This window comes from Phoenix dactylifera, chromosome 12 (assembly GCF_051530095.1).
Source record: "Phoenix dactylifera cultivar Ajwa chromosome 12, Ajwa_hap1_PhDact_Kaust_v1.1, whole genome shotgun sequence".
Lineage (NCBI taxonomy): Eukaryota > Viridiplantae > Streptophyta > Magnoliopsida > Arecales > Arecaceae > Phoenix > Phoenix dactylifera.
Window position 1 is genome coordinate 15,245,363 of NC_143201.1, and position 25,629 is coordinate 15,270,991.

The 25,629-nt window shown below is 36.8% G+C and overlaps 2 protein-coding genes across 5 annotated transcripts; both read right to left on the bottom strand.

Moving 5' to 3' along the window:
• Positions 1-350: 350 nt before the first annotated feature.
• On the bottom strand, positions 351-2,827 carry LOC103717466 (omega-hydroxypalmitate O-feruloyl transferase-like). Its single transcript, XM_088708554.1, has 3 exons — positions 2,770-2,827; positions 2,207-2,687; positions 351-1,477 (listed from the first exon to the last, which is right to left on the bottom strand). The coding sequence occupies exons 2-3, from the start codon at positions 2,393-2,395 to the stop codon at positions 620-622; spliced, it is 1,047 nt and encodes a 348-aa protein (XP_088564680.1). The 5' UTR covers positions 2,396-2,687; positions 2,770-2,827; the 3' UTR covers positions 351-619.
• A 2,340-nt stretch (positions 2,828-5,167) lies between these two features.
• LOC103717465 (DEK domain-containing chromatin associated protein) lies at positions 5,168-25,057 on the bottom strand. 4 transcript variants are annotated; one of them, XM_008805870.6, is made up of 12 exons: positions 24,466-24,971; positions 24,301-24,334; positions 19,963-20,042; positions 19,811-19,870; positions 13,558-13,668; positions 13,387-13,464; positions 13,204-13,284; positions 7,217-7,442; positions 6,836-7,132; positions 6,059-6,153; positions 5,945-5,975; positions 5,174-5,721 (listed from the first exon to the last, which is right to left on the bottom strand). In XM_008805870.6, exons 1-12 carry the CDS (start codon positions 24,826-24,828, stop codon positions 5,549-5,551), a joined length of 1,629 nt encoding a protein of 542 aa, XP_008804092.4. In that variant the 5' UTR covers positions 24,829-24,971; the 3' UTR covers positions 5,174-5,548. The 4 variants fall into 4 exon arrangements, with proteins under 4 accessions (XP_008804090.4, XP_008804092.4, XP_008804089.4 ...); XM_008805869.6 differs by having other exon boundaries at positions 5,180-5,721; positions 7,217-7,481; positions 24,466-24,964; XM_008805868.6 differs by having other exon boundaries at positions 5,168-5,721; positions 6,836-7,442; positions 24,466-25,057.
• Positions 25,058-25,629: the final 572 nt, after the last annotated feature.

The window sequence follows — 25,629 nt, forward strand, 5'->3', positions numbered from 1 at the left end:
CTAAAGCTCTTAAGAAAAGCCACTAAAAGTGCCTTTTTCAGCTTCTCTACGTTTGCACCCACCGGCCATGAATATATATTAAAAAAATAACATAAAACCAACCAAACGAACAAATATAAAGATCATTATGTAGTTGATCTTGTTAGGTGCACCCTCATGGAACATCAACAAAAAAAAAAAAGCAGTTCCCACTTTCATCCTCCCATCTGCTAGTAGATTACCATCATTAAGCACTCGCTTAACCTTTTACATTTTTCTCTGCACTTTTTTTTTTGGAGCAAAAGATGGCACTCCTTTGGTGTCTACAAGGGCCACATATCAGCACAAATTTTTGGTACAACCGACCAAAATGAAAAGAATGGAACACCAGACCTGGTGTCATAACATTGTTTCATTTCACAAAATATAATTTCCAGCAACACATTTAAGAAACATAAAGACAGTCCCAACTTTAGCTTCTGTTGTTACTTTTCAGATATCTTTTAAACAATTATAACATGACAAAATAAACACGGATATTGAAGAAAATGCTGCCATAGAGAAGAACCACGAGAGTTGGACATACCAAATCTAAAAATACCAACACAAAGTTAAGAATGTACCAACATTAAGACTGTTTCTAAATACCCATTTGCTGTTGAAATGTTAGCATTGCTGAGGTGGGCAGCCCAAGAAGAACATTTATGTTCCTCCTCTCCTTTCCATGAGACAAGAATAAGATCACCTCCTTCTCTGGCAAAGCCACTGGCCCAGACTGCAAAGGCTCGCCCCACCCAAAGTCTGTGGTATGGAAAGCAAGCCTAGACCAAGTAGTTATGAGAAGAGTTGCACTTAGAGAAGGCCTTACTCTCGTCACTTCGAAATAATCCATCGCCGATCTCATGTAAGAATCAGTGGCCATCTTAACAGCCTTCTGAATTAGCCCCACTGCAAATGAGAGGGGGCTCTCAAGAAGGTCAGCTGCTTTGCACAAAGAGTTGGTTAGCACTATTCCATTGCCAAAGTAGCCCTTGGGTAGTGGTGGATTGAATCTAGACCGCCCGTCGACCGCGAAGAGGAGCTTGGTCTGTTGATTGGGCTGAAACTGCAACGCCTTGGTCCGAGCTCTCCATACAAAAGCTGATAGAGCTTCAAAAGTGGTGCATTTGTCAAGAGATCCATCTTGCATGGCTAATTTCTTTAGCTGCTCAAGTTTGTCAGTGTCGAAGTAGAAGGACCGGTAAATCATCTCTTCTTGATAAAGAGCAGCAGACTCCAATGAGTCCTCTATCTCCTTGAATTCATAGTGAGGGAAGTCGATCATGGGAGGGCTTCGAGATTTGAGTATGGTTCGATCTAGGAATGGCGGTACTGAAAGGGGAAGGCCTCGGGCTATTTCACCCCATGAGTTGACGAACTCCATGGCTCCAAGACCGTCGAACATGCAGTGGTTCATTGTTAGCCCAAGAATGAAACCCCCACATTGGAACTTAGTCACCTGCAGAAGAAAACATGGCATGAGACCAGTAGGACATGAAAGTAAGAACTCCACCAGATTGTAAACTAAACTCTAGTTAAATTCAATAATCACTACATTTCTATTCAAGGTTTGATATGGAGTAAGTGCGAGTTTGGTGTGGAACAAATTCACGTAAAATATTGATAGACCTAGGAAATAAAGGATTTAGTGTGCCAGGTTATCATAAAACACCTCTGCAGTCTGCAGTCTAGTCTGAATTTGAAATGTGCTACAATTAATTAAGATTGGGTCTCAGGGTTGTTTTTGTTTGAATATGAAGTTGTTGAAGTCATCCATGGTCAGGTATATGGTATGGATCAGTTTTAGATCATTCCCTTCTCTTTTACATGAATTTATTTGCTTCAGCCAACGGTTGGGTTGTTCACTAGAAAGACAAGTTCAGGTGATATGAATTAAGGGAATAGGACAGACTTTATTCTTCTTAGTAGTTACTCATTTCAGATGTCAACTCTTCTTACAGTTGCACTTGCACCTTATTAGATAAATATTTCTAAAATCACCAAAAAAATAAATGTGTCTAAAATCCATTTCAAAATCTAAAACCAAACCCAATATATATTGCAGCATTTTAATTCCAGCAAGCAATCACAAGGTAGATCAATCAATACTACATACTAAAAATCAACTCAAACATCTTCAATGCACGTAAGCTGGCAAAATCTAAAATGTAGAAAGAAATCCCCACACCTGAGCTACCAGAGGAGGTATCTCCAGTATGTTCTTCGCACCAGGAACATTGTAAACAAGCTTGCCGAGCATCGAAGGATCGGGCTTTGCAATGTCTCCTATGTCTTCCAACCTACAGTCAGCCTCAGCCTCGACGAAAACCGCACCTTCTCCCATACAATCCACGATGAGCTTCCCTTCAGAGCTCATCGTCAGCCTCCCGGCGAGTGGGTGGTAATGAACTAAAACCTTGGATAAGGCCTCCTTTATCACCTCAGCAGCTCTCTCATTCCCTCTGTCCTCTGCTCTGAAGCAGTAGATTGTCTGAACGAGTACTGCGATATTTTGATCAAGGTTGGAGAGGAAGTAGAGGCCTTTCTCCGTTTCCTCTGCTGGGGGGACTAATGTTGGCTCTCCTTGCTTGACACTTAGTTCGAGCACAATCCCATTAGCATTCTCTTTGCCAACGGTCTCCCCAAGCAATGAAACCTGAAAACCAGGGCTAGTTGAACAAAATCAGCATGAATTGATTATGATAAGAATCAAAGAAAAGACGAGATTTTGAATGTAAGTGATTCCAATACCATCTCTTGAAGAATATGATGAGAATTCTTAGAAGCCAGTTGAGAGAAAGGAGATATATTTACATTGAGAATGGGGAAGAGATCTATATATATAGTGAGCAAAGAACTTAAACATGTTAGGAGTTCTTCTGAAGAAAATGTGAGCTAAAAGAAAGGGAGGAGTGAAGAGTTAGAAAAGCCATTAAATCAGAGAGACAGGAGAGAAATGGCTCTCTCATCTGGGTTTGATTGTATGGCATCATTTGGTAGGGGGTTGGCCACTAACTTTGGAACCGATTAGTACCAACAAGGAAATCCTGATACTGTGGGTAGCTAGGGTTGGCCTCCAAATTTCTCATATGGTCCAAATCAAGCAATATATAGGTCTTTCCCTTATTATAAGGTTCACTTCAGACCAAGACACTGTCCCAATCCTAAACCAAACCTCTGAAAGGCCACTGGTTGAGCGTGTTCAGCTTCAATCCATACCTGACCTGGTCTAGCTTGCTGCCGAGTCCTTGTTATTTGACCCATGCTTCCAAATACCACTTAATAAAAACAAGCCATCTACTTACATGGTACACCATATTGTACCAAATCAAATGATACAAAACATACCATATCCTTCCAGTTCGGTACCAAAATACGGTATGAAGGACATACCGAATGTCGGTACGCCAAACCACCTCATACCGAACATACCGACAAAATAATATGATGGCACCGATACGAAGCTCAGTATCAAGACGGCATACCTTGTCTACTTGTCTTTAGAAAACCATCTTTTGGTAAAACTCTGTGACAACTATATGACTGGCATATTGGATTATCTTATCCCAGACTTGCAATCTTACATTACGTTTTAACTTGATTCACCTTGGAAAGTTGGTTGGATGCGTATGTCTATCTTTTGTTGCTGCCCTTCAGCAATGCAAGTTCATGAACAAAAGTTATCCATGACTGCTAGAGAGGCAAGAAGCCAAAAGCCTTAGCTCTCCAGGATATGTTAACAAGGAGTTCGTCATAATGCAGTATAATAATGCCCATTAGCATGGACATGGCACAGTATGCCTCATCGTGCAGTGGCAACAGTTCGGACCAACACAGCCAATTGAATGGCACAAGGAGAACATCACCCATCTAATACTTCGAGTTCAACCTATTAAAATCACCTTGCGGCTCCACAGAGAAGCCTCTGAAACTTTCTTCCAGTAATAAGGTACCTTGCAGCGACCTTCACGTAAATAGAAAGTTAGGGCAAGATATCAGATGAGCGCAAGAAACAGTATGATGGAGAGAAAAGCTGAATTATTTAACTAAAATAAATCCAAATTTTGCATTATATACTACACTTACTAATCCACAGAGCAGCTTGGGCATCATGTAATTCAGGCGGGACAGAATGATCATGAAACACAGGCATAAGATGGCTTTTAACTAAAAGCCCATCCAGTGGATTAGAAATATTAGCAAACCATAATATTATACATACAAAAAAAAAATCTAATAAGAAATTTACTCCATATAAACTATTAAAAAAATACCATATTTCTCAGATTTAAACCTTTATTACAAAATTCTCAAAATATATATGGATAATGCTAAAAGGACCTAAGACATTTGTTTCAATATGACTAATGTTTCATATAAACCTCTTGGTTGTTCTAAATCTTAGTAACCATTAAAAAAAAATCAAAAAATGACAAATATAAAAAAATTCTATTTCTCCCTTTTAATAACTATGATTACAAGATTCTCTTATTATTTGATTGTTCATATCATCAAATAAAAGTTTCCCAACCATTGCTAATCAAACACAATCTTAGACTAGTAATAATACAGAAAATCTGTAGAAGTCATACCTTGTCATCTACTCGCCCAATAAAATAACAATTTTCAAGCCAGAGCTAGTAGACAACAATCTAGAACGCATCATAATGGCATCAAAGCTGTAGATATTCTCATCAACCGTAGTTAAATCAGCCTCATCTAGAAGAAATACAGCTATGCAACTGTTCAATCCGTCATGTAGCCCATCACTCAAGCACACAGACAGATTAAGCAACAGAATTGTTTATTCTACAACACATCCCCGGCTAATGATGGGCCCGTGAGAACAAATCATTGAATCGCCACGACGTTCATTCTTGCAGGGTTAAAAACATCTGAATTGTTCAGTATCTGGAAGACTATCTGAGCCATAAATCATATGTGCCCAAGAATTTCAGAATCTTGTCTGAGTTACTTTCCATGAGAAATTGTCCTTTTTCGGACAACACAGTCAACTATGATGAATAGCCTGCATGGGCTGTTTGCTTGTGGGATCATATAACATCATTTATGGAGCAGAAGTGCATTGGAAAGAAGACAGAGATGAGGTTTCAGAAGGGGGAAACATGCAAGTTATGAACCAGAAAAGAAAAAAGAAAAAGAACACCGCAACAAAGAGTTTTTTATTGTTATCTCAAATTAACTAATTAGACTTGAAAACACGGCTACATTATGATTATTACATATTACAGTCGAGACTAACCACCTAAACGAAAATTATCTAGAAAAAAAGGAGACTAATGTACATTGAACTACATAACTAAAGGCTACTACCATATCTCATACAACAGCCAAAGAGGTATTCCTCCATATGAAATCATTGAAGCTAACCTATATCATCAATTATCCACTACCATGAGGTCATCACTACTACCCCAACAGGAGCAAGCATTAGTCTGTATGGTGCAACCTGTGCATGCACTGCAGTGGGGCCTGCAAAGTTACTGAAGTACTGAACCGTCTAAATAAGCTACTTATCTTCATCTCCACCAGATTCTTCCTTTGCATCTTCTCCCCCAGCATCTCCTGCACCATCTTCATCTTCCTCAGCGTCTTCATCATCAGACATACTATTTATAACATCTTCAATTATCCGTTTTACCTCTGCCTTTCTATCCATCAGGTCCTTATTAAAGTGAGAACCTGCAGATGATTAAACCGCAGGATAAAAATTTCTGTGTATGGCTCTGCTTTTCTGTAATTATATTGCTTTACAATGTCATAAATGCATTAAAAAAATCAACAGAATAGGAACCTATAGCTAGTTATAATGGTGCTGGCACCATCAAGATTTTGGCAATAAATAATATACGGAAGTTAACCCCTCAAAATGTTACAGCTGCTAAAAGGGTCATTTATCACATACCTAATTGCCTGAGAATATCAGCCAAAGTTGCCTGCATTTGGAATATTGTTAGATATCTTTGGATAAAATCAAGGATAAAAGAGAGCACGACTTGTTAACTTAAAAGCTACTCACAGTATTAAAGTCCACTTCTTTCAATATATCACTGACCACAGCATGCAATTCTTCTGTGCTGGGCACCCTGTTAGCATCCTCAGCCTTGGCCTTCCCTGATTTCATGATTAAAAAAAAAAATCTCAGGAAGAGGAACATGGCTGCACACAATACCTATATAGATAAGACAGACTTTGGGCTGAACAGTAATTAAGACAAAGCATCGTAAATAAAAAAGTTATTGACTTGAGCTAAGTTTAATTGTATAGTTTCAAGCTTCTCACGTCCCACTATAAGCCATCACCAATAATATTCATGCCACTTGAGTCAGCATGCAGCCTGGCTCAAGTATTCTGATGCTGCTGAAATTCAATGAAAAGGTTCTTCTAAAAATATTTTTCTCCAAACAATAAGGTTGGGAAGTCAACATTTAAATCTGTGCACTAAAAGTTGCCAGATACCAAGAGGAAACAGGTACTCCAATCTCACTTAGCAATAGGTTGCCATGCTAACAATAAATCATGCCAGAAAATTTTATTCAAATAACATCAGATGTAATTATTAGAAACAGTTAATGCAGCTCTAAATCCAACAGCAATCAACATGTCATTAAACTTTCAATCAAGGAGAATTTATGAAATAGGTTCATGTTGCATTATTAAACAAGACTGAAATTTTATGCATTGTGCTAGAAAAGTTTGCAGCATGATGTAATCAACAAAGTTTAGAGAAGCTAACACAAATAGGACAAACAAGTAGTATATTTTACTATAATATGCACGAATCAGTAAGTAATACCTTGTTTTTTGGCGTTAACTTTTGGCTGCGACCTAGCAGCTTGTTTCTTGCTTCCCTTATCCTCCTCCTTACTCTGACCTTTCTTTTCAGTTTCTCTTTTGGATTTAGAGGCCGATGGTGAGCTAGATTCACTATCTTTAGTACTTTTACCTAGAAAAGATTCTGAGGTGCGCTTAGCAACAGAATTCCTTTTAACGGTTGCAGCTTTCTCCTTTGTCAAGGCCTTTGAACCCCTCTCTATTGACTCCTTGGAACCTTTTTTGCCTTTTACAGGTGCTTCATCTTCCATCTTGAAAACTGATTTTGTAGGAGCTTTATCAGAATTTACATGAGAGCCTTTTTTAACAGGTGAAACTTTTTCTATCATCTTGCCCCTCTTACCCCTTTTTATCTGCTTCTCCCCAGATCTTTTCTTGGTTGACACAGGCTCGTCTGGTTCATCTTCCTCATCATCCTGTTCACTCTTAGCATGCCCACTCTCTTCCTCAGAATCCCCCTGATCTTCATCATCAGAGGAGTCATCTTTCACATCTGTAGAACCACCCCCATCTTTATCTTCATCTTCTTTCTCAGATTTAGCTGATTGTTTGTGGCTCTTTCTTTGTTTCTGGGCACCAGAAAAGGCATTTTCCATGTCCATCAGGAGCTTGGTATCATGGAAGAAAGAAATAAAATATAAAAATTGTATTGCTAGGCTAATGAGGATAACAACAAAATAGATTTAAAAGCTAACAGATAAAATATAGAATTATAGATGAATTGAACAGGGGCATGAGTGAGTATATGGACATTAAAATAATGTGATATGCCGGTAAGCATGCCAGGCAGTTCTATACAGAGCCTTTTCAAACTTTAGAATTCATGTACATATATTAAGATAGCAGCATTGTTCTCGATCAGTGGTAATTTTAGAATTTTTGAATTCATATCCATCTATTAAGATAGCAGCATTGTTCTCAGTCAGTGGTAATTTTAGACATCTATGTATCTAAATCTTCAAGAATGACAATCGCAAGAAAATGCATCGAGCAACTCGCATCGGAAATTGGAATTTATAACAAAATGCACAAAAATTAGTTGCAAGCTTTCTAAATAATGAACCTAAGGAGTTACAACTGAGAAGCATCATTTTACAATCGCAGAAATGACAATGAAACAATGCTGCATCCTAAGAATTATGGAAAGCAGCATATGCAACAGATTGTTAAAAAAAACAAAAAAGCAAAACTGAAAGAATGATGATCTTAAATTTTCAAAATCATTTGTGCATTTAGACATAGGATACAGACAATATAGCATGAACAACTCCAGATATACAGAATATTAGATTTTGTTTCTTAAAGTGTAGATTTTATGTTAATTAAAGAGGCAAACATCACAAGTCATGGTTGTAGAATCTAGTCTTGTTATTACTGATCTATGGTCAAGCACCCTGAGGGTGTCCAAGACAATTTGTTATTGTTAGAATATAGTTCGGATTTTGGCTCATCTCAAAACCTTGTCATGGAATCATTCTCCAGTTCACCTAATTATAGCATGAGCTATAAGTCTCTTGTTTCATACCAACATTATCCCCATTCTGCCATTTTCCCATAATGCAATAATATACCGAGGCTTTGCGATACAAAATCTAATTATAGCTTCCTGTCACGATCCACAAAGAGATCCAATATAGCACAGCAGATGAGATTGAGATACCTTGAACACAAAGATTGAAGTACATTTGCTCTACAGTGTGCACCACTATGGATCGGAATGGACCCATAACACTGTCAAATGGCCAAGATGGCACAACCTGTGGTACCATACAGTGCTAGCCCATGACCAGCACAAGAAAATCATGCAGTGCTTTAGTCCCTATGCATGAAGACTCCAAGATAAGAAACAAAAAAGAACATTTTCCTATAAACAAGAATTCATAGCACCCCTTCATTTCACTTCATTTCCACCCATTTTATTACCCCTCACCCCTTTTGAGAGGGAATAAACGCGAACTTTTGCAAAATGATTTAGTTGATAGCTTGTGCATGTAGCCCCTTGATGACAAAACATATGGCCTACATTGCCCCCATATATGGACTGCATGTTCTGTGCACAAATGGCCTGCACTGGCCCAAGCCCCATGTATGCAGCTCTCTACCTCTCCTCAACCTTCCCTACAGAACAAGACACCCTTCTGTCCCGCCCCATCCAGGCAGCCGTCCTGGTCAAGCACTCTCTTCTCCCTTCTCCCCTTCATTTCTTTCCTTTTCTTCCTTTGTTTATTTCTTTTTTCCTTCTTCCTTCCTTTCATTCCTTTTGCTTCTTCTTTCTTTTCCTTCTTCCTTTGTTTCTTTCTCCTCTCCTCCTTACTTTCCTTTCTTCCTTTATTTTTCTTGTTCCTTTCTTGCTTTACTTTGTCTTCCTTTCTTCTTTGCCTTTTCGTCTTTCCTTCCTTTCATTCTTCTATCTTCTTCTTTCCTAGCGAGGACAGTTTTCGGAATCCTATCCCCATCCCAATTCCTGTTTTCTCACTGGAACAGCCAAGATAGACCAGCCTCCACCCCCCCCCCCCCCCCCCCCCACCCCCCCGGAACCATGATTAAGAGCCACTTGAACTAATCTTGATATGATACCTACAAACAAGATTTAAAATACCAATATAGAGACTCGTATTGTTTTTATCTAAGTTGAGATGGTATCGGGATGCTATCATCCCAACTCTTTGGACAGTCTAGCATCCTGGTACATTATTGGTACTACGATGCCAATTTTTTGTTCAATTTTCTAGCTTTTCTTGTCCTGACTAAGCATATAAATGAATATTCATATGGTACTACACTCGTGACTAAGCCTAAAAGAAAGCAAGTGTGAGCACTCATTGCCCTCTTTCTCTCCCCCCCTCTCTCTTATTTCAAAATCAAGCAAACCAATTTGTTCATGCTTAATACCAACCAAAATGACTAACTGGTCCCAACCGTTCTCTGCCTAGACAAGCAAGCATCCAACCTGTTATAGAAGTGTCTAGATGCTAACTTCCTATCAAAATGATAAAGTGCCAACAGCATCCCATTTTGCAGAGAACTAAATGCATACTTACAAACCAAAGGACGCATGCACAAAGACAATGATACTAAATATTAACATATCTAGAATGCTATATAATGTTTGTCCCCTTCAATCAACCATAAAGGCGAGCTTGCATGTTCTAAATATAAATGAAGGAATACACTCTCTGAGGGGTGGTATTTTGTACTATGATTATTCCAGGCGTACTCACAGCCATATGTAGTGAGACGCCGTTACACCCAAAAAAAATTGGGGTGCTAACAAAGTTGTCCAAGCACGGGACCTCCGCAACTGTCTTTTATGTAAACAAAATAATATGCATTTGGATCCCCAACTAAAGGCATAATTGCCAGAATTCATTGCAATTGGAGAAAATGCGGATTTGCAATAGAATCTAATAGTGTTATAACATTAGTTAGAACCAATAACTAATATTAGTCAAAAAAAAAAAAAAAAATTAAAAGAGAGATCTTCCCTCTCTTATCCACATACATGGAAACATGCATAGATACATATACTAATAGTCCATACCATGTAAAACTACACCTCCACCATAAACCACAATCCTATGTATTCGAGTAAAGCTGTTCAAAGCTTGGGCTAACAAAAGCAACATTTTCAAGAATAAGCTTGCCTAATATTACAAATGAAACACTAGCTTCCAAATCACCAATTTATCCGCATGTTAAAACAATGATTGGAGTTCACAGTTGTTGGCTTGTTGCCAACCAATGCTACATTCCTTCATGCAAAGTAACATTTCATCTAGAAGCCCATTAAACGCATGGTATCCAATAATCAAAAGATCTGACAAAAGAATAAGTACTTAGCTAAACAGATGCAAAAAAATAAAGAACCAAACAGACATTAGATAACAAAATACCAAGCAAAAGAATGGCCTAGCCAAATAGATGTATGGTTAATGAAATCAAGCAAAACTCAAGCAACAAGAGAAAGAATATAGGCTTCTCAAAACAAGAGGTATAGACATCACTTGCTTATGAGGAGAGAACAGAAAAAAGGATATGATATGTGAAAGACTTATGGTGGTAATCAACAGCTAGAAGAAGTTTATTGGCATTGAAAGAAATGGTGGGGCATAGAGAGAGACTACTCGGTGATGCTATTGGTATTGGAAAAGAAAGTTGATATTAGTGGACAGTAGGGAGGAAGAGGTAAAAATATTGGACATGAAGTGTTGGTCCCTCATGAAGGGATAAGAGGGAGCTCTTTCTTGAATCAACTTTTGTTCTTTCCTACTTAACATATACCATAGAAATATTCATTTCAACAACTCCTACACTACCAGGATTTGACTCCAACCATATACATCCAAATGCATGCATAAACCAATACATACACTAATAGATAAATTATAACCATAATGGCATCATGTAGACACATGTATGCTCCACAAAGAATGTTGCCTTCCACACATATTCAATGTGCAGAGAAACAGATCCTTTAATCTGCAGAATCTCCAAGATGAAAAGTTGAGAGGATTTTGTATTTACCCACAAAATCAGCAAGGCATGGTCTGTAACTTTCTATGCATGTGATGAAAAACATATATTTCCTCATTGAATATTCTAATAGCATGCACATAAATATCTAAAAGACCTCTTAGAAAACAAATAATGAACAACACAGAAATTGCTACAAATAAGAATCAAATTTCAACTTCGCTAACTGCAAATAGCACAGATGATAATGGTGCATGTTTTATCCAGTAATTGATATTACTAATTAAAACTTGCTTTTCATGTATAGATGAATTTTACCAACATACGATCACATAATGTTTTTTCCTTTTTTTTCCACAAATAGTTAGAGGGGTTGGTGTAAAAGTTCATATGGCATAACCCCACCAATAGACACAAACTAGAAACCAGAAATAAGAAAGGGATGTGTCTGCTGATAGACGACCATCTATAAATAGTTTAGCATGCAACATTTTAAAAATGGGATATTTAAAATAGAGATCAAATGATACAAGATATGCTACTTCTGAAACAAAGTTGAAGGGAATAAGTGCCATTAAGAGGCAAGGATTTTTATCATGGCAATAGTTGCAAACACTAGATTGACTATTTCATTTCATATTAGAACTAATTTTCTGAGAAACATGTATGTACAAATTACAACAATAAATATTCATAAATAAAATTATGAATTCATTATATTTCTTAATGCTTTCCATGTTGTTGATATACAAATCTAATAACCACTTGCATTTGCATGGCCTTATATTGATTTCAAGTTATTACATGCACAGTTCCTCCAATAAAAGATAAATAAAACAACTTTTCCCTTTTTTCTATGTTGTTTACATGGTGATAAGAAGTTCAACATGATAGTGAATTTTTAAAAATGTATTACGGCAGTGCCTAAGACTTAAACATCATCAAAACATCACCAAGTGCCTTCCATAATTGAAAAAAGATATAGTGGCACAGTGGGTACAAAATTCAGAGGAAGATAATCTTTCTTAAATTATGCCAAGAAAACTAAAAACTTTTGACTTCTTAACACAGAAAAGAAGAGTTTTTTAAAAAAACAACGGGAAAAACTAAGCTTTATTATTATTTTTATCATCATCATCGTACGCTTAATAATTATTATATGCTTAGTGAATAATGAATCAGAGTTATCGGCAACTTAACCTATATCAAGGGATTTGGTTGATATCCTATTAGAACCATAAGTACAAAACATAGGGCAGTACAGTCCTCCTTAACTTCAGCATATTCTAGATCAAGTTATTGAAATGATCTGCTAGCCAAAGTATTGGTTATTTGTCAATCCCAACAAAAAAGATACATTGGGGATATATTGTCGCTAAGATTCGACCCATTTAGATATCAAATAAAAATCATTAATCGCTACATGGAACTCAGTTAAGATGTGCACGAAAGTAGAATTCCTTGTATTCTCATTTGAGAATGGAAGAAGGATTTTTATTTGGGAGAGATTGAAGAAAAAGGAGGACTTTTAGATTTGCCTTTTCTATTTTTCCTTTTCAAAAATAATTAAAATTATCTAATTTACCAGAACAAAATTTTGTCATGCTTAATATCTTTAGTTTAATATGCATTTCTCTTAATTGTCTGTTTCCAAGTAGTTCTTTTATTCACCAAATTGCCTGAAGTTTATGCCTTTCTCAATCCAATCGCAGATGTTATGCCCGATGATATATATAAATTCATCAATTGAACTGAACACAGAATGTGTGCAAATAATATTGTCAAAACTCAAAATGGCATTTGCAAAGTAAAATAAATTATAAAACTAGAAAAATTATCATCTTTAATCTGTTATACCTTAGCTTCTCTATCTGAAGATGCTTCTCCAGATGTTGTCTGATGAATTCCCTTTGTCCTTCTCTTGCGTTTTTTACCTTTCTGCAATCAAATAAACCATATCACACAAAAAGGTCTAAACTTAATAATCCAACTCACACTGATCCCGACTAAGGCATTTCAGTGAAAGTAGAAGCACAAAACCTCTTTCTCAGCAAGTACAACATCTCTAGTAACATAAGGTGATTCCAAGAATTCCAATAACTTTGCTGAGATTTCTTCCTGAATGGTGAATTAGTTAGTGTTAAACACTACAATTATGACTAAGTTCTCAAATATAAGAGAGAGATTTTAAAGACAACAATTATGAATAACCTTCTTCGTAGTGGCTTTCAGAACGTGAAGATCAAGTAGTTCGCAGAAATCAAGCAACTTCTCCTTGTTACACTTATCTAACTTTTCCTTAATTCTTGCCCGTTGTTTTACCTGCAATGGGGGCAAGATTCTTCAATTATAAATTTAAATTGAGTTGCTTGAGCTCTTCAGTTATAACAATTTTTCTGATAAAGTTTAATCAGATATATGCAATTAAATTATCGAAGATGTAATATTTTTGATCTACTTATTACATGATAGTTATATTCTACTATTATTAACGTCATTGAGGTATTGGTGCAGAAGTGTCAAAACATTCCAACAATAGTGTTAAGATTTCTTATAATAAGAATGTTCAGGGATTTTTAAAAAAAATATAAAACTAAATCTTAAATTCACAATACCTTATATCAATATCTACCCTACTACCATAGGTAAACTATAACTTAATGTTCCTAAAATACCAAATAATTTAGCTAGCTTAACAATATAAAATGTACAGACTACCAAGGAAAAGGTTCGTTTAGATCTGCTAGACATTAAAGATACCAAGCATGGAGACAACAATTCATCATCTAATAGGCACTTGTTCATATGCCCCGACTTGATAGAGTTCTAAATAATAGAATACTAATAACCCTGAAAATAAACAATTACTTACATATCCTGTTCGAGAGGGTCTTCAAACTTGTAGTGATATTGTTCCTTCTGAAGGCACCACAAGATTTCAAAAATTCAGCAAATAAAAATTTTGTTGTTTTTAAGGTATAGCCAAAAGTAAAATCTCCTACATATATGATCATCCCTTTTTATCCTTAAATTTGATAGACCTAGAAGAGGGAGGGGGTGGCAGTCCCATCACTCTCCACTTCAATCATTCCAAAAGGTGAGAAAGAAGATGACCAAACTCATACCTCGTCGAGCATCCCCCTTGCAAAAATAAAGAACAAAAAGAAGAAAGTGCTAATCTGTAGTTCTTAGCCCTCAATCCACTAGCACTGGGGTTTTCCTCCAAAACAGCATGCTTCTTTTTTCCATTCCTCACCAGTTATTTCATTTGTGAAGATGCAGATTAGCACTGTCCCCTCCTATCAATCCAAAGGCAAATGAAGGAGATGAACAGGCCCACCTCATGCCTCACTGAAAATAAAGAATAAAATGAAAGTTTCAAGCCATAGTCTTAGCCTTCAATCCAGTGGCAAAGAGTGTGCCTCCAGTATAGAAAGCTTCTGTTTCATCCATCACCATTTCCTTCTTTTAGGTTAATAAGAAGCAGAATAGCACTCTTGCCTTCTATCATTCCAAGAGGAGAGAGAAGATGAACAACCTAACCTCGTTGAACATTCCCCTTTCTGAAAAAAATGAAGTGTCAAGCTGTAGTTCTTAGCCTTCCATCAGCAAGGGAGCTTTCTCCCAGCAAAGAAAGCTTCCCTAATCCATCCATCACCATATTTCCATCTGACGAAGCAGATGAGCCCTTCCATAAGAAGCTTTCCAAAATCGTTAAAATGCCTATTTTTGATAGGAATTAGGAACCAACGAGTGTGCTAGCCTCTGTTATAAAGACATACCACCTGTATCTTCTTTCTCTTTGAGTGCATATGTATAGAGAGATGGAAGGTACAAATTCATTGCAAAGGTAATACAGTAATGAAACTTTCATTTCATAACTATATGCTACAAGATGGAGCTTCGATCTGCAAGCTTGTGTGATGGGTTTTCAGAGCCTCCACTAATAGTTGAAATTGTCTTCCTAGATATCATATCTACTGGGGAATCTTTCACCCACACCACATTCATATACCAATAACTCCACCATGAAACAAGCATCATTTTCTTGTGAAGACTTCCATCAAGTTAATTAACCAATCACTGGATAGTCTTTTGTCCTTAGCATCTAAATAGACTACTAGAAAAGTTGCATGGTCAGAAAAATTACAAATAACAGTGAATTTGAAAATAAGACACTCAATATGTCTAACCAGAATGCATGGTTTATTTATGAGTAGAATAACTCATTGCCGACTCTAGAAGTAGCTGGAAGGATGAATATACAAGTAGAGAAATACAAAAAAGGAAGATGGCAACAACAATAACAACAACAATGACGATGACGATGATGATGATGAAAAGAAAGGAGATATTGTGACACACGGTTGGAGTTACACAAAGACTTTCAAGGAAAGTAACATTTGATTTAACAAAAAATAAAGAATAAATTCATTACATGATGCTATATAGTACATCAGATAGTGTATCTTTAAAATTAAACTAACAATCAGATGAAAGACACATGTAAGTTACCATCTTTACAACTAGAGTCACCACTTGAACATTTAAGCAAGTCAGATGACCATTTAACCATCTCAGCAGATGCTGAAAAAACAAGTAGAGAGCTAAACACTTAATTTTTACATGTTTCACTTAAAGCATAGATATAGTGATTTTATTTTATTACAGGATATCAACTTCACCACTCATGCACCTGTCCACGCACATACTAAGTTACTGACTCTAAGTAGCTAAAACCCCAAAATACCCCATGGGTATGTGTTCAGCTTGAAAATGAATTCTACTAAGTCTCTGATGTGCATAAAGTTTGGTTTGCACCACTACTTCATCATGTTATGATCCAAAGTGACTCATTCAAAGTGGATTGGCATTTCGTTTCGTTATCCACAGAGAAGAGATATAGTCTATATCAAGGAATCCCATTCACATGTTCTGCTAAAACTGCACATTACATAACATGGTTAAATAATCAACACATGAACAACAATTATAACAATCTAATTCCATGTAGTCTGTGAATATGGCAGATAGAAAACAAATCAGCATTAACAACAAAACAAAAAGAGCAGCTTGAATTGAAAGCAAAGTTTAAAACAAAATTTTGTTCAGACAATGAGTTCAGTTTCTGCGATATAGGTGGTACTAAAATTTTCAGTTAGAAAATATACCAATATTCCAAAATGCCAATTAAAAGTATAGAGAAAACCATAGTACAAGCCAGGGTCGGCGGAACCGGTACCGGGCACCATACCGATTCTCCAGCGGAACGAGTCGGTATGCGTCGGGCTAGTACCGAGAGAGGGCACCTACCGAAGCCGGAGAAGAGAAAGAGAGAACGAGCGGGGGAGGGAGAGAGAAGAAGCGGCGGAGGCCGCGCCAACAAAGGCCTCCATCGGCAAACGATTTGCAGACTTCACTTAAAAATTTCCAAATTTTTTTAGCCACAGCCAGTTTTCCTATTTTCAAAGAAATATAAGACCCAACCGCAGCCTCGGGCCTGCCCCCTCGCGCGGCCTTTTTCGGCCCTCCGCTGACGCTCCTTCTCCCTCCCTCCCTCCCCTGCTTGCTCTTTCTTTCTCTTCTCCTTCTCCGGCTCTAGCAGTGTGCCGTTTTTAAAGGTGGAACCGTATCAGTAAGCCACCAGTACGGCTCAGAACGGGCGAAACCATCCTGTTCAGGACGGTTCCGCATTCCATGGTACAAGCAAAATTTTAGTATGTCAAGAGAAAAACATCATTCAAAATACAGTTCTGAATGCATTGTTTTAATGGTTTCACGAAGGAATCATTAAAACCCCTTAAAACTAAATGTTAAAAAACACATTTAGACTGTAATACATTGTTTTATTATTTCAAGGAAATATAGCATATGAAAATCTAAATGCAATGAATTAAAGTTCTGGAATAGCCAAAAAGATTTTTTCAATCCCATTAAAAAATGATGCAATGCTTCCAAATCTTCTAAAAACTTGTAAATCTAAGTTAATCTAGAGAATATGCTACTTGTATTTATAGAAATAAACAAACTATCAGCATAAGCTGCTCATATATACACACTAAATAGTTGCACAAGTTAGTTTCATCCAAATTTCCAAGACTGGCCCTGGTTTAGGGTCAGTTCTGCCCCATACAAAATGGGTCAGTTTTATGTTTGAAGTTTTGGGCAAAGTTTCAAACTAGAGCAGAAACAATTCTATGGGTCCTTGTTGAGAAACTAGAGAAACATGCATGAGGTGGGAAGTTGACTGATTCAAAGTTGGTATTTTTAAAAGAGCTTAAGGGATCACAGTTTTGATAAAAATCACACATGACGCAGACAGTAAATTATGAAGTCAAAACTTGCCATATTCTTGACAAGACATTTTTGTGTTGACGAGCTGCAAGATAACCCTAAAAAGGAACAGATCTCAAAAACTCAGAATTGGTTGGTTCAATAGCTAGCACCTCCACCAACAATTCATTAGGAAGGAAATTAGATATCGAATAACAGACATGCACTTTGGAAATCCCTTAGAACAGAGGGACCAATCAACAGGACAGATCTTATAACATGATAAGAAGATTATTTCCTGATATTTATACGGGCAATTTAGTTCACTTCTAATAATGTTCATTCATTAATCACCAATCCTAAACAGGAAGAGGAAGAGAAAGAGGAAGAGGAGGAGGAGGAGGAAGAAGCAGAAGAAGCACAAATGCTTTAAGGTTGATCAACAGCAGCCAATGATAAATCACATTACCGTGTATTAACATATCCATTTTTTCCTGAAGCTATTGGAGTTTAAAAGAGTACAATACTTACAACTTATTCAGCAAAACATATTTCCTTAGAAAGCAGGAAGTGAATCCAGAGAAATATGACTTATATAATCAACACAGTGGGGCTCACTATGGAAGGCATCAATTCTGATATTTTAACAACAGGTGTGCTCTATAAACTTAAAGTCGGCTCCAAAGTAACTTATGTTCACCTGCTAATATTGAAGAATTTTTTGTAAAATCCAAAGAGGATTAATGGATAGCTGGTCCTGAGAATATTTGAACCCTCAGAAATTTTGCACTGTATCATCAAATGTTTATATATTTTTTTTCCAATGCTCATGATTTTGCGTTTCTGCTAAGTGTGGCTGAGACATGGTTGGAATAAACCAGTCAAATCACGGTGATTTCAATGGCGATCTAAAAACATATGTGTTATACCGAAGTAGCAGATGGAAGGCGACAAAAAAGAAAGACTGCATAAACAGGGAATGTTATAAGAGAATTTCGATTACTTATTTACATTCTATTGTTGACAGTGTCCACTATATTTGACCATGATAAAAGAATATGCCCACAGACACTTCTATTTCTTCCATGTGTTGGCGAAGTGCTGTTTGTTAGGTAAGACAAGCAACAGCTCACTTAATTGCATGGCATAGTCTCCAACAGTCAATGCTCAATATTATAGTATCAAGTTGTTTAATGGCAAAAGCCAGAGTAAAATAATCACCTTGTCATGTTCACAGAAACGTCTATGAGGGGCAAATCTTTTGAAAGGCTTTATCCCCAAACAGAATAAGATACATGGAGTGATATAGTAAGATCTCTGGCAAGTAGAATGCTAATAGATCATTGTAAATTTAAAAATGGTTATAGCATCAGCAAATTGTAAGCATTGGCACGTTGGTTAAACCCCGACAACAATCATCTTGTTTTAAAAGCAAAATGGAGTTTGAACAGACATACTCACTTTAATAAGCACAACAGACTGACATCTGCAACTGAGAAGAGTTGCTATCTGTGTATCTTACATTCATCTTTTATCAGTAATAAAGTTAGACGAGTCAAGGTCCATTATGGATGTACTTGTTGATGAATGATAATAAACACACCAATAAGCTTACAAAGAGTCTAAAAAAAACACTAGATGATACCATCCAAATCTCACTGAAGATAACTGTTACATTTTGTTTTGGTGCACATTATCAGATCTTCACCATCCTATTGACAATGTTTTTCATATTCTCATCATCTTATAAGTGAGAGATATGGTGTCGATGCAAAGAATCCACATATTAATGGAATGATCATTAAAAGACATGTTTTATATATGAGCTTAATGTGAGATCAATTAGTGTAATATTTTCTTATTTTAATGATTCCTCTTATAGTGACAACTCATGCAAGAAAAATATCCTTACTTTACACTGTGATGTCTGGACTGATATATTAAACATTTTATAATGTAATGTGATTCATCTAGATGGCTACTAGTTATGCAAGACACTACACTGTGCACATGCCCACTCACACACACATGCATAAAGGCACACATTTATGTATGCTGGCATCCTACCCTTTATTGTAGTTTAGAGAATACGACGAACCGTACTACTGTCTGGTGTTGATCAGCATAATGATACCACACAAAATTGTCCCTTAATGAAAAGAAGATCATAGAAATAGATATATTAAGTTACCTCATTGTCAGCCCAAACAAAACCGGAGAACTGCAAAATGTTTCTCTTCAGATAATGTACCTGGAAAAAAATGATCAGTAACAGAAATAGGCATAAAACAACTAGGCAATGCTCGCACAAGCACTCAATGAAAAGCTAGAAGGGAGATTTACATTTGATTTCCTTCCAAAGAGTATTGTGTGAAGAATTTGAAGATTCTCATCTGTCTTTCTTTTTGACAGCTTGAAAAGCACTGCAACACTTAGCAGGATTACTTGAAAATTTGGTAGTTCAAAAGTAGTTAAATAAGATCGGATGAAATAGTAATAATGAAATCTTTGCCCTGAAATAAAATAATATGTGATATTGCATGCACCATGGTAAGTGTGCCACCATGAAACAAATAGAGCAGACTGTCATAATTCATTTTACGAAACAATAATAGGACAAAAAGCACCAAAACTTTACTATCATATTCTTCAACCTGGCATGGATGGCACTAGCATAGAATAGAGCCACAACTTAAATAAGCAAGAAATTATTAATTTCATCCAAATAGACCTCTAAAGATTTATAACAAAGAAGAGAAATTTTTGAAAAAAAACTATTGTACAAATAAAAGATGCCCATGCAACTAAGAACTAAGGCATGACTTAGATTGTCTACGATCATCAAGTGGCAAAAGAAAATTTAGAGAGATAAGAACATAAGATTGCACCCGAAATATTCTACAGGCACCCTATCCTACAAAACCCTATGAAGTCTTCTGCAAATAAATATTGCAGGAGTAGCAAAGGAAAAGTTTCCTGTGAAACCTCTTGAGCTTTACAGTAATACTGATAAGTGATAAGTCGTAAAAAGACAAATCCCTAAAATAATGAACTTTGCATTATTCAGTTATTTTATCTTTCATTCTGCTCTCCAATGTTGCATCCTCATTCTACATTAGTCACAGTTTCTTAAAGCAGAGATAAGAGAAATAAAGTCCACTTTTTGATCTTCCTTGCGAAAAGACAGGCAACCTTTATATGTATTCAACCAAAATCATCCAAGGCTAGTAGGTCACAGTATTATCTCAAATTGTCCGAACATGCCGAGTAAAAATGTTCATCAGTCAAAGTCAAAAGATCTTTTAACATCGCATGCTAGGAAATCAATGTGAACATACTCTAACACCAATGTTTAGATTATCATAGACAATTCATTGAAAGCCTGAAACCACAGAGCCATCATATATTTAAAAAAGAAACATGATTGACTAGTTAGATTATTGTGGGGTCTGCTAGCATTGCTGCAGAGGAATTTAAAAATAAGAATAATAGCAATAAAAAGAAAGATTTAAGAATGTCATTATAAAAGAAATCTAATTACAGTAAAAGGAGGCTAATGACATGAAGATCAGAGACTAGTTTACCCAGGAATCAACTATTAGTATAAAAGGCAATTATAATTTTTTAGTTGAGCTATACGTTATTATGGTTACTATTTGTCAGTGCATTACGGCTGTTCTTATGCATTTATTTTCTCATCCCATGCATATAAAACAATCATTGCTTTAGACTTAATGTCTTTTCATTCCTTCCCTCCCCCTCATAACTTTGCATGGCGTGCATGCATGTATGCACAAATACTTTGTTTCTTTTCCTTTCAATTCACTATTTCAGTTTTTGGGAGGAATGGCATCAGGCCGCATGAAATTTTAATACTAGAAAGGATAATATGTTATAAAAGGTGACAACACATTTCCAAAAGTGTTAACAAAGAGTTGCCACATACACATCAATAAGCAATAGAGCAACTATGATACTAAGATAACACAAGTAACAAAACGAAAAGGCAAGAAGGAATCGCCGATTCAAATTTAAAATAAAAAAAGAAAAGAATTCCATGGCCATTTAACTATAGGTTACCAGCAAGACTATTGCCAGACCAACTGTTCTTTTACCATGTTTATTCTGCTATGCAGATTTCACTCAAATGCTTTATGATTTATTTTCAGACAATTTACCGCAAAGCTTTTGAAATGACTGATAACAGCAAATTCCTTAAGAATAACTAAACCATCTTTATCACCCAAAAAATATTAAGTTCTACAGGTGCAAATAGCTTGGGCGGCTTTCCTCCAATCCAACAGCTGAGTATACATTTTTTGAAAGAATGACCAAAAGCATATAAAATAACAACACTGATAGCTAAGGGAATTGAACAGGAATGGTAGGGCAAAACGTAATTCAAATCAAATTATAGATTTGTAAACAGTCGTAGAATAATTATCAGAACAAAGATACATTTCATTCATGCACCCAATGGACTAGGAATGCTGTTAGTCAATTACCATGTATCTAAATTTCTCTAAAGAACTAAAGACATTATTGACTTCGTGCAATGGAGCATGAATCCTAACGACGAGCTGGAGATCCTTGGTAAAAGTTCTTATTCATAGAAGTACCCTCCCTGCCTTAGAATCTAAGCTTGCCACATTTTAGCATCTTAGTTTTTATAAAGCAAAATATTCGGTAATCGCTTATGATTTATGAAGCTATAGAAATAATTTTAATTCTTAAAGAATATTGATTGTTAATTTTTAAAAATCAGCATGCAATGGTTTCTTCTTTTATTTTAGAAAAGAAGAAAGAATTAGATGATTTAGGGATTATGCCTAGCTGATGTTTAATATTCTCTTTTTTTTCTTGCCCTCCAAGTTACATCCAATTTTCAAAGAACTCCTACATCCCCACTTCATTCCTCTATTGACCATATTGTGAGGCCCTGGCTGTATTACTTTTATGGGATGCATGTTATTTAGTTGATACGAGGGACCATGAGGCTTTGTTGTCCAAGGTGCTCTAGGTGCTTTGCCTAGATGCTTGGATGTGGCAAGGCACTGAAAAGGTGCCTTGAATAACATATGTGAGGCCACATTAGGAAGGCGACGGTTTGCAAGCAACTGGGTCAAAGTGAGAGGCATTCATACAAGTGCTTTTGGTCTTCAAATTGCCTTTTATTCCCTTTACCGGAAGTGCTTCTTTAATTTCATGTGAGGGGAATATTTGTTCAATTAAATGATAAAAAAAGATAAAAAGATCCCAACACCCTTTTCTTTATTTGTTTGGTTTTCAACTCTTATCAAGATGTGTTGGGTGGAAGAGGTGGAGGTTCACAAGTGAAATGAAGAGCTCAGCAATTTTAAAAACTAGATTGGTCAGGATGAAACTTTTCCTTTTCTTGTTACTATTTAATATCCCTTTCTCTTTTTTTTGCTACTTCTAAATTACCACATCTTTTCATTTCTTATAATAGCTCACCTTGGACTAGAAGACTAGTATCAAATGACCATTGCTTCAACTCAATAAGTAGAAGAGGCTAACTTTTATGATGCAAGTATAAATGGAGCATGAAATAGGGATGACTTTCCACCAGAAGCCATGGCCTAAGATCCCAGATCCCAAATTCTTTTCATTCTTCATCCCATTCTTCAGTGTCAACAAAATGACCAAGCCGCTATTGGACCATCCAAAAGTCCAGTGACCCTACTGAAACCCACACTTGCCCCACAGTATCTATCTCTTTAACCTAATATTTATTCTCAATCCCATGATTCTCAGACTGACCAATACCACACTAATTTTCTCTTGAATTCATGTCTTTATAACAGACTTCGTGACAGGCATCATCAGATCTAATGCCAAAACTCTCTTGCAACCCTACAGTTCTCTACCCTTTGAACCAACTAAGTATGCATGGTCCTAATTCCAGACCCCCATTAAAGTGCCTCCTTTTCACAGAAAGATTTTCCAGGATAACAAAAACCAATGTTTTAAATTTTTTTTACACCTTCAGTACCACTTAATTGACAATCATGAAATCCTAACTTCAAGTGATCAGTCCAAATACCTTCCCAAACTAGAAATCCGAATTAAGTTGAATTTAGTTTAAAAAGGAACTAAAATCAATTATCAGTATACAAAGTCTAAAAATACTTCTTTCACCGCGAAACATATGTTTACTAATAATCTGGGTTTCAAAGATGGATGACTTGGTTACCTGCATACATTCCAATAAAAAGATGTCGTAAAACAACACAATCCTGATTTACTCTTGTATATCTCCATGTCACTACAACCTTCCATTCCACTATTGCTTCTCTTTCCCCTTTTCATCTGCTCTTCTGGCACTGTTTCTCCATGAAGTCTAATCTTTTCTTTACATAACTTATTCCTCTTATGTGCTGGCACGAAAATGAACAACTTGCTCCCTTCATTTCAACATAGCAACCATCCTCTGCTTGTATTCTCTCTTCGGAAACATCCTGTCCTCCCACAAAGTCAATCCTTTTTCCCTCCTTGCAGTATCGCACAAAACCTATAATTTATCCCTAGACCACTATGTGGCAGGCTTAGTTGTAGGGTGCTACTATTCAAAGTACATCTTGTTGCCATGAATCAAGGAATTCAATTACAGTGAATACATGTGAACAAAGAAACAAGAGACAAATCGAGAGAGTAGAGTACCATTTGGAATGTCTTTGAGCTTAGTTCCAGAACCCTGAAATCATACAAAAGGAAAAAAAAATAACTACTTTAATAAAAAACCGAGCTTTAAAGATCCAGAGGAAGAGACTACAAACAGGCAGGCTCGCAAGCTGAAAACCAACCACTGAATAGCCTCTCTGTTACCTGCTCGATGGAAAGAACTTTCGTGGCCGAAGCCCTCCGAGGAGACAAAGCCGAGTACCTCTCCACGGCCTTCCTCTCCCTCGACGGCCGTTCAACCGGGGTGGCGGGCTCCCTCGCCACCGACCGCCTCTTCCTCTCCTTCTTCTCCTTCCCTTCCTCCAAGCCCTTCTCCCCCGCGCCCCTCTTCTTCCCCCGCTTCCGCTTCTCCTCCTCCTGCTTCTCCTCCTTCTCTCCCCCCTCCTTGCTCTCCTCTCCTTCGGCCGCCGCTGCCGCCGCCGGATCCTTCGCTTCCTCCTCCCCCTCCCCCGGAGGAGATCCGTCCACGGAGCTCTTCTTCTCCTCCTCAAGCGTCTCGGAAACCATCGGATCGAAGAGAACGCGTAAACCCTAGGGGAAAGGGAGCGACTGTGAGAGAGCCGACGGTTTTAGTTTTACGCTTGGAGTGAGGTGGAGTGGGGGGGATGGGGAATAGAAACGGCGACTCTTCGTTTGGAGGCGCGGATTCCAATTGGAAATTTAATGAGGGCGGGTTATGAGGAGGTTGGTTTGAAATTTGATGCCGAATTTGGGAGCGGTCTGTCCGGATATGCCCCGCGTATTTTCAGGCTACCTTTAAATTAATTAATACGATAATAAATATATACGTGTAAATCTAAAATTAAAATATTTAAAAATTAGATAAAATGATCTATTGAACAATCCCACATAGTTTCAATGTGATTGGTGATATAACTTATCTTACCGTCTGCAGCACGATTAGCTTTTCTATAAATATATAATATCTCAAAAAAAATAATTTTTTTTCTATTTTCGCAAGTGTAATCGATAAAGGCTAAGGTTTATTTTAACCATAAATTTTAACAATTCAATTTGCAATGATCCAAGGTGATTCACTTATTATTCGACTAATAACTTCAACATTTGATAAATTATAAATGCAATGTATATAGAAAATCTTATTTCAGCTACGGGAGTAATTTTAATACATGATGGACTTTGAGATTCATATTTGGCACATGTATTAGTCATAAATATATCACGTACTATATTATTAAAACAGCTCTTGAAGTTCCGTATCTATATCTGCAGCAGAAGTAGAGTTTCTGCTTTCTTGCACATTTCATGAGAACATTTTTTACTGGTGCGTTCTTGGAAGGCCGAGAC

Excerpts from the sequence above, each read along its gene's own strand:
- LOC103717466 (XM_088708554.1), bottom strand. The coding sequence starts at position 2,395 with ATGAGCTCTGAAGGGAAGCTCATCGTGGATTGTATGGGAGAAGGTGCG. Across the intron at positions 1,478-2,206 it reads TACCTCCTCTGGTAGCTCAG|GTGACTAAGTTCCAATGTGG; the intron begins GTGTGGGGATTT and ends TTTCTTCTGCAG.
- LOC103717465 (XM_008805867.6), bottom strand. The coding sequence starts at position 24,828 with ATGGTTTCCGAGACGCTTGAGGAGGAGAAGAAGAGCTCCGTGGACGGA. Across the intron at positions 19,871-19,962 it reads TCTTTGGAAGGAAATCAAAT|GTACATTATCTGAAGAGAAA; the intron begins GTAAATCTCCCT and ends ATTTTTTTCCAG. Across the intron at positions 13,465-13,557 it reads TGAAAGCCACTACGAAGAAG|GAAGAAATCTCAGCAAAGTT; the intron begins GTTATTCATAAT and ends TTCACCATTCAG.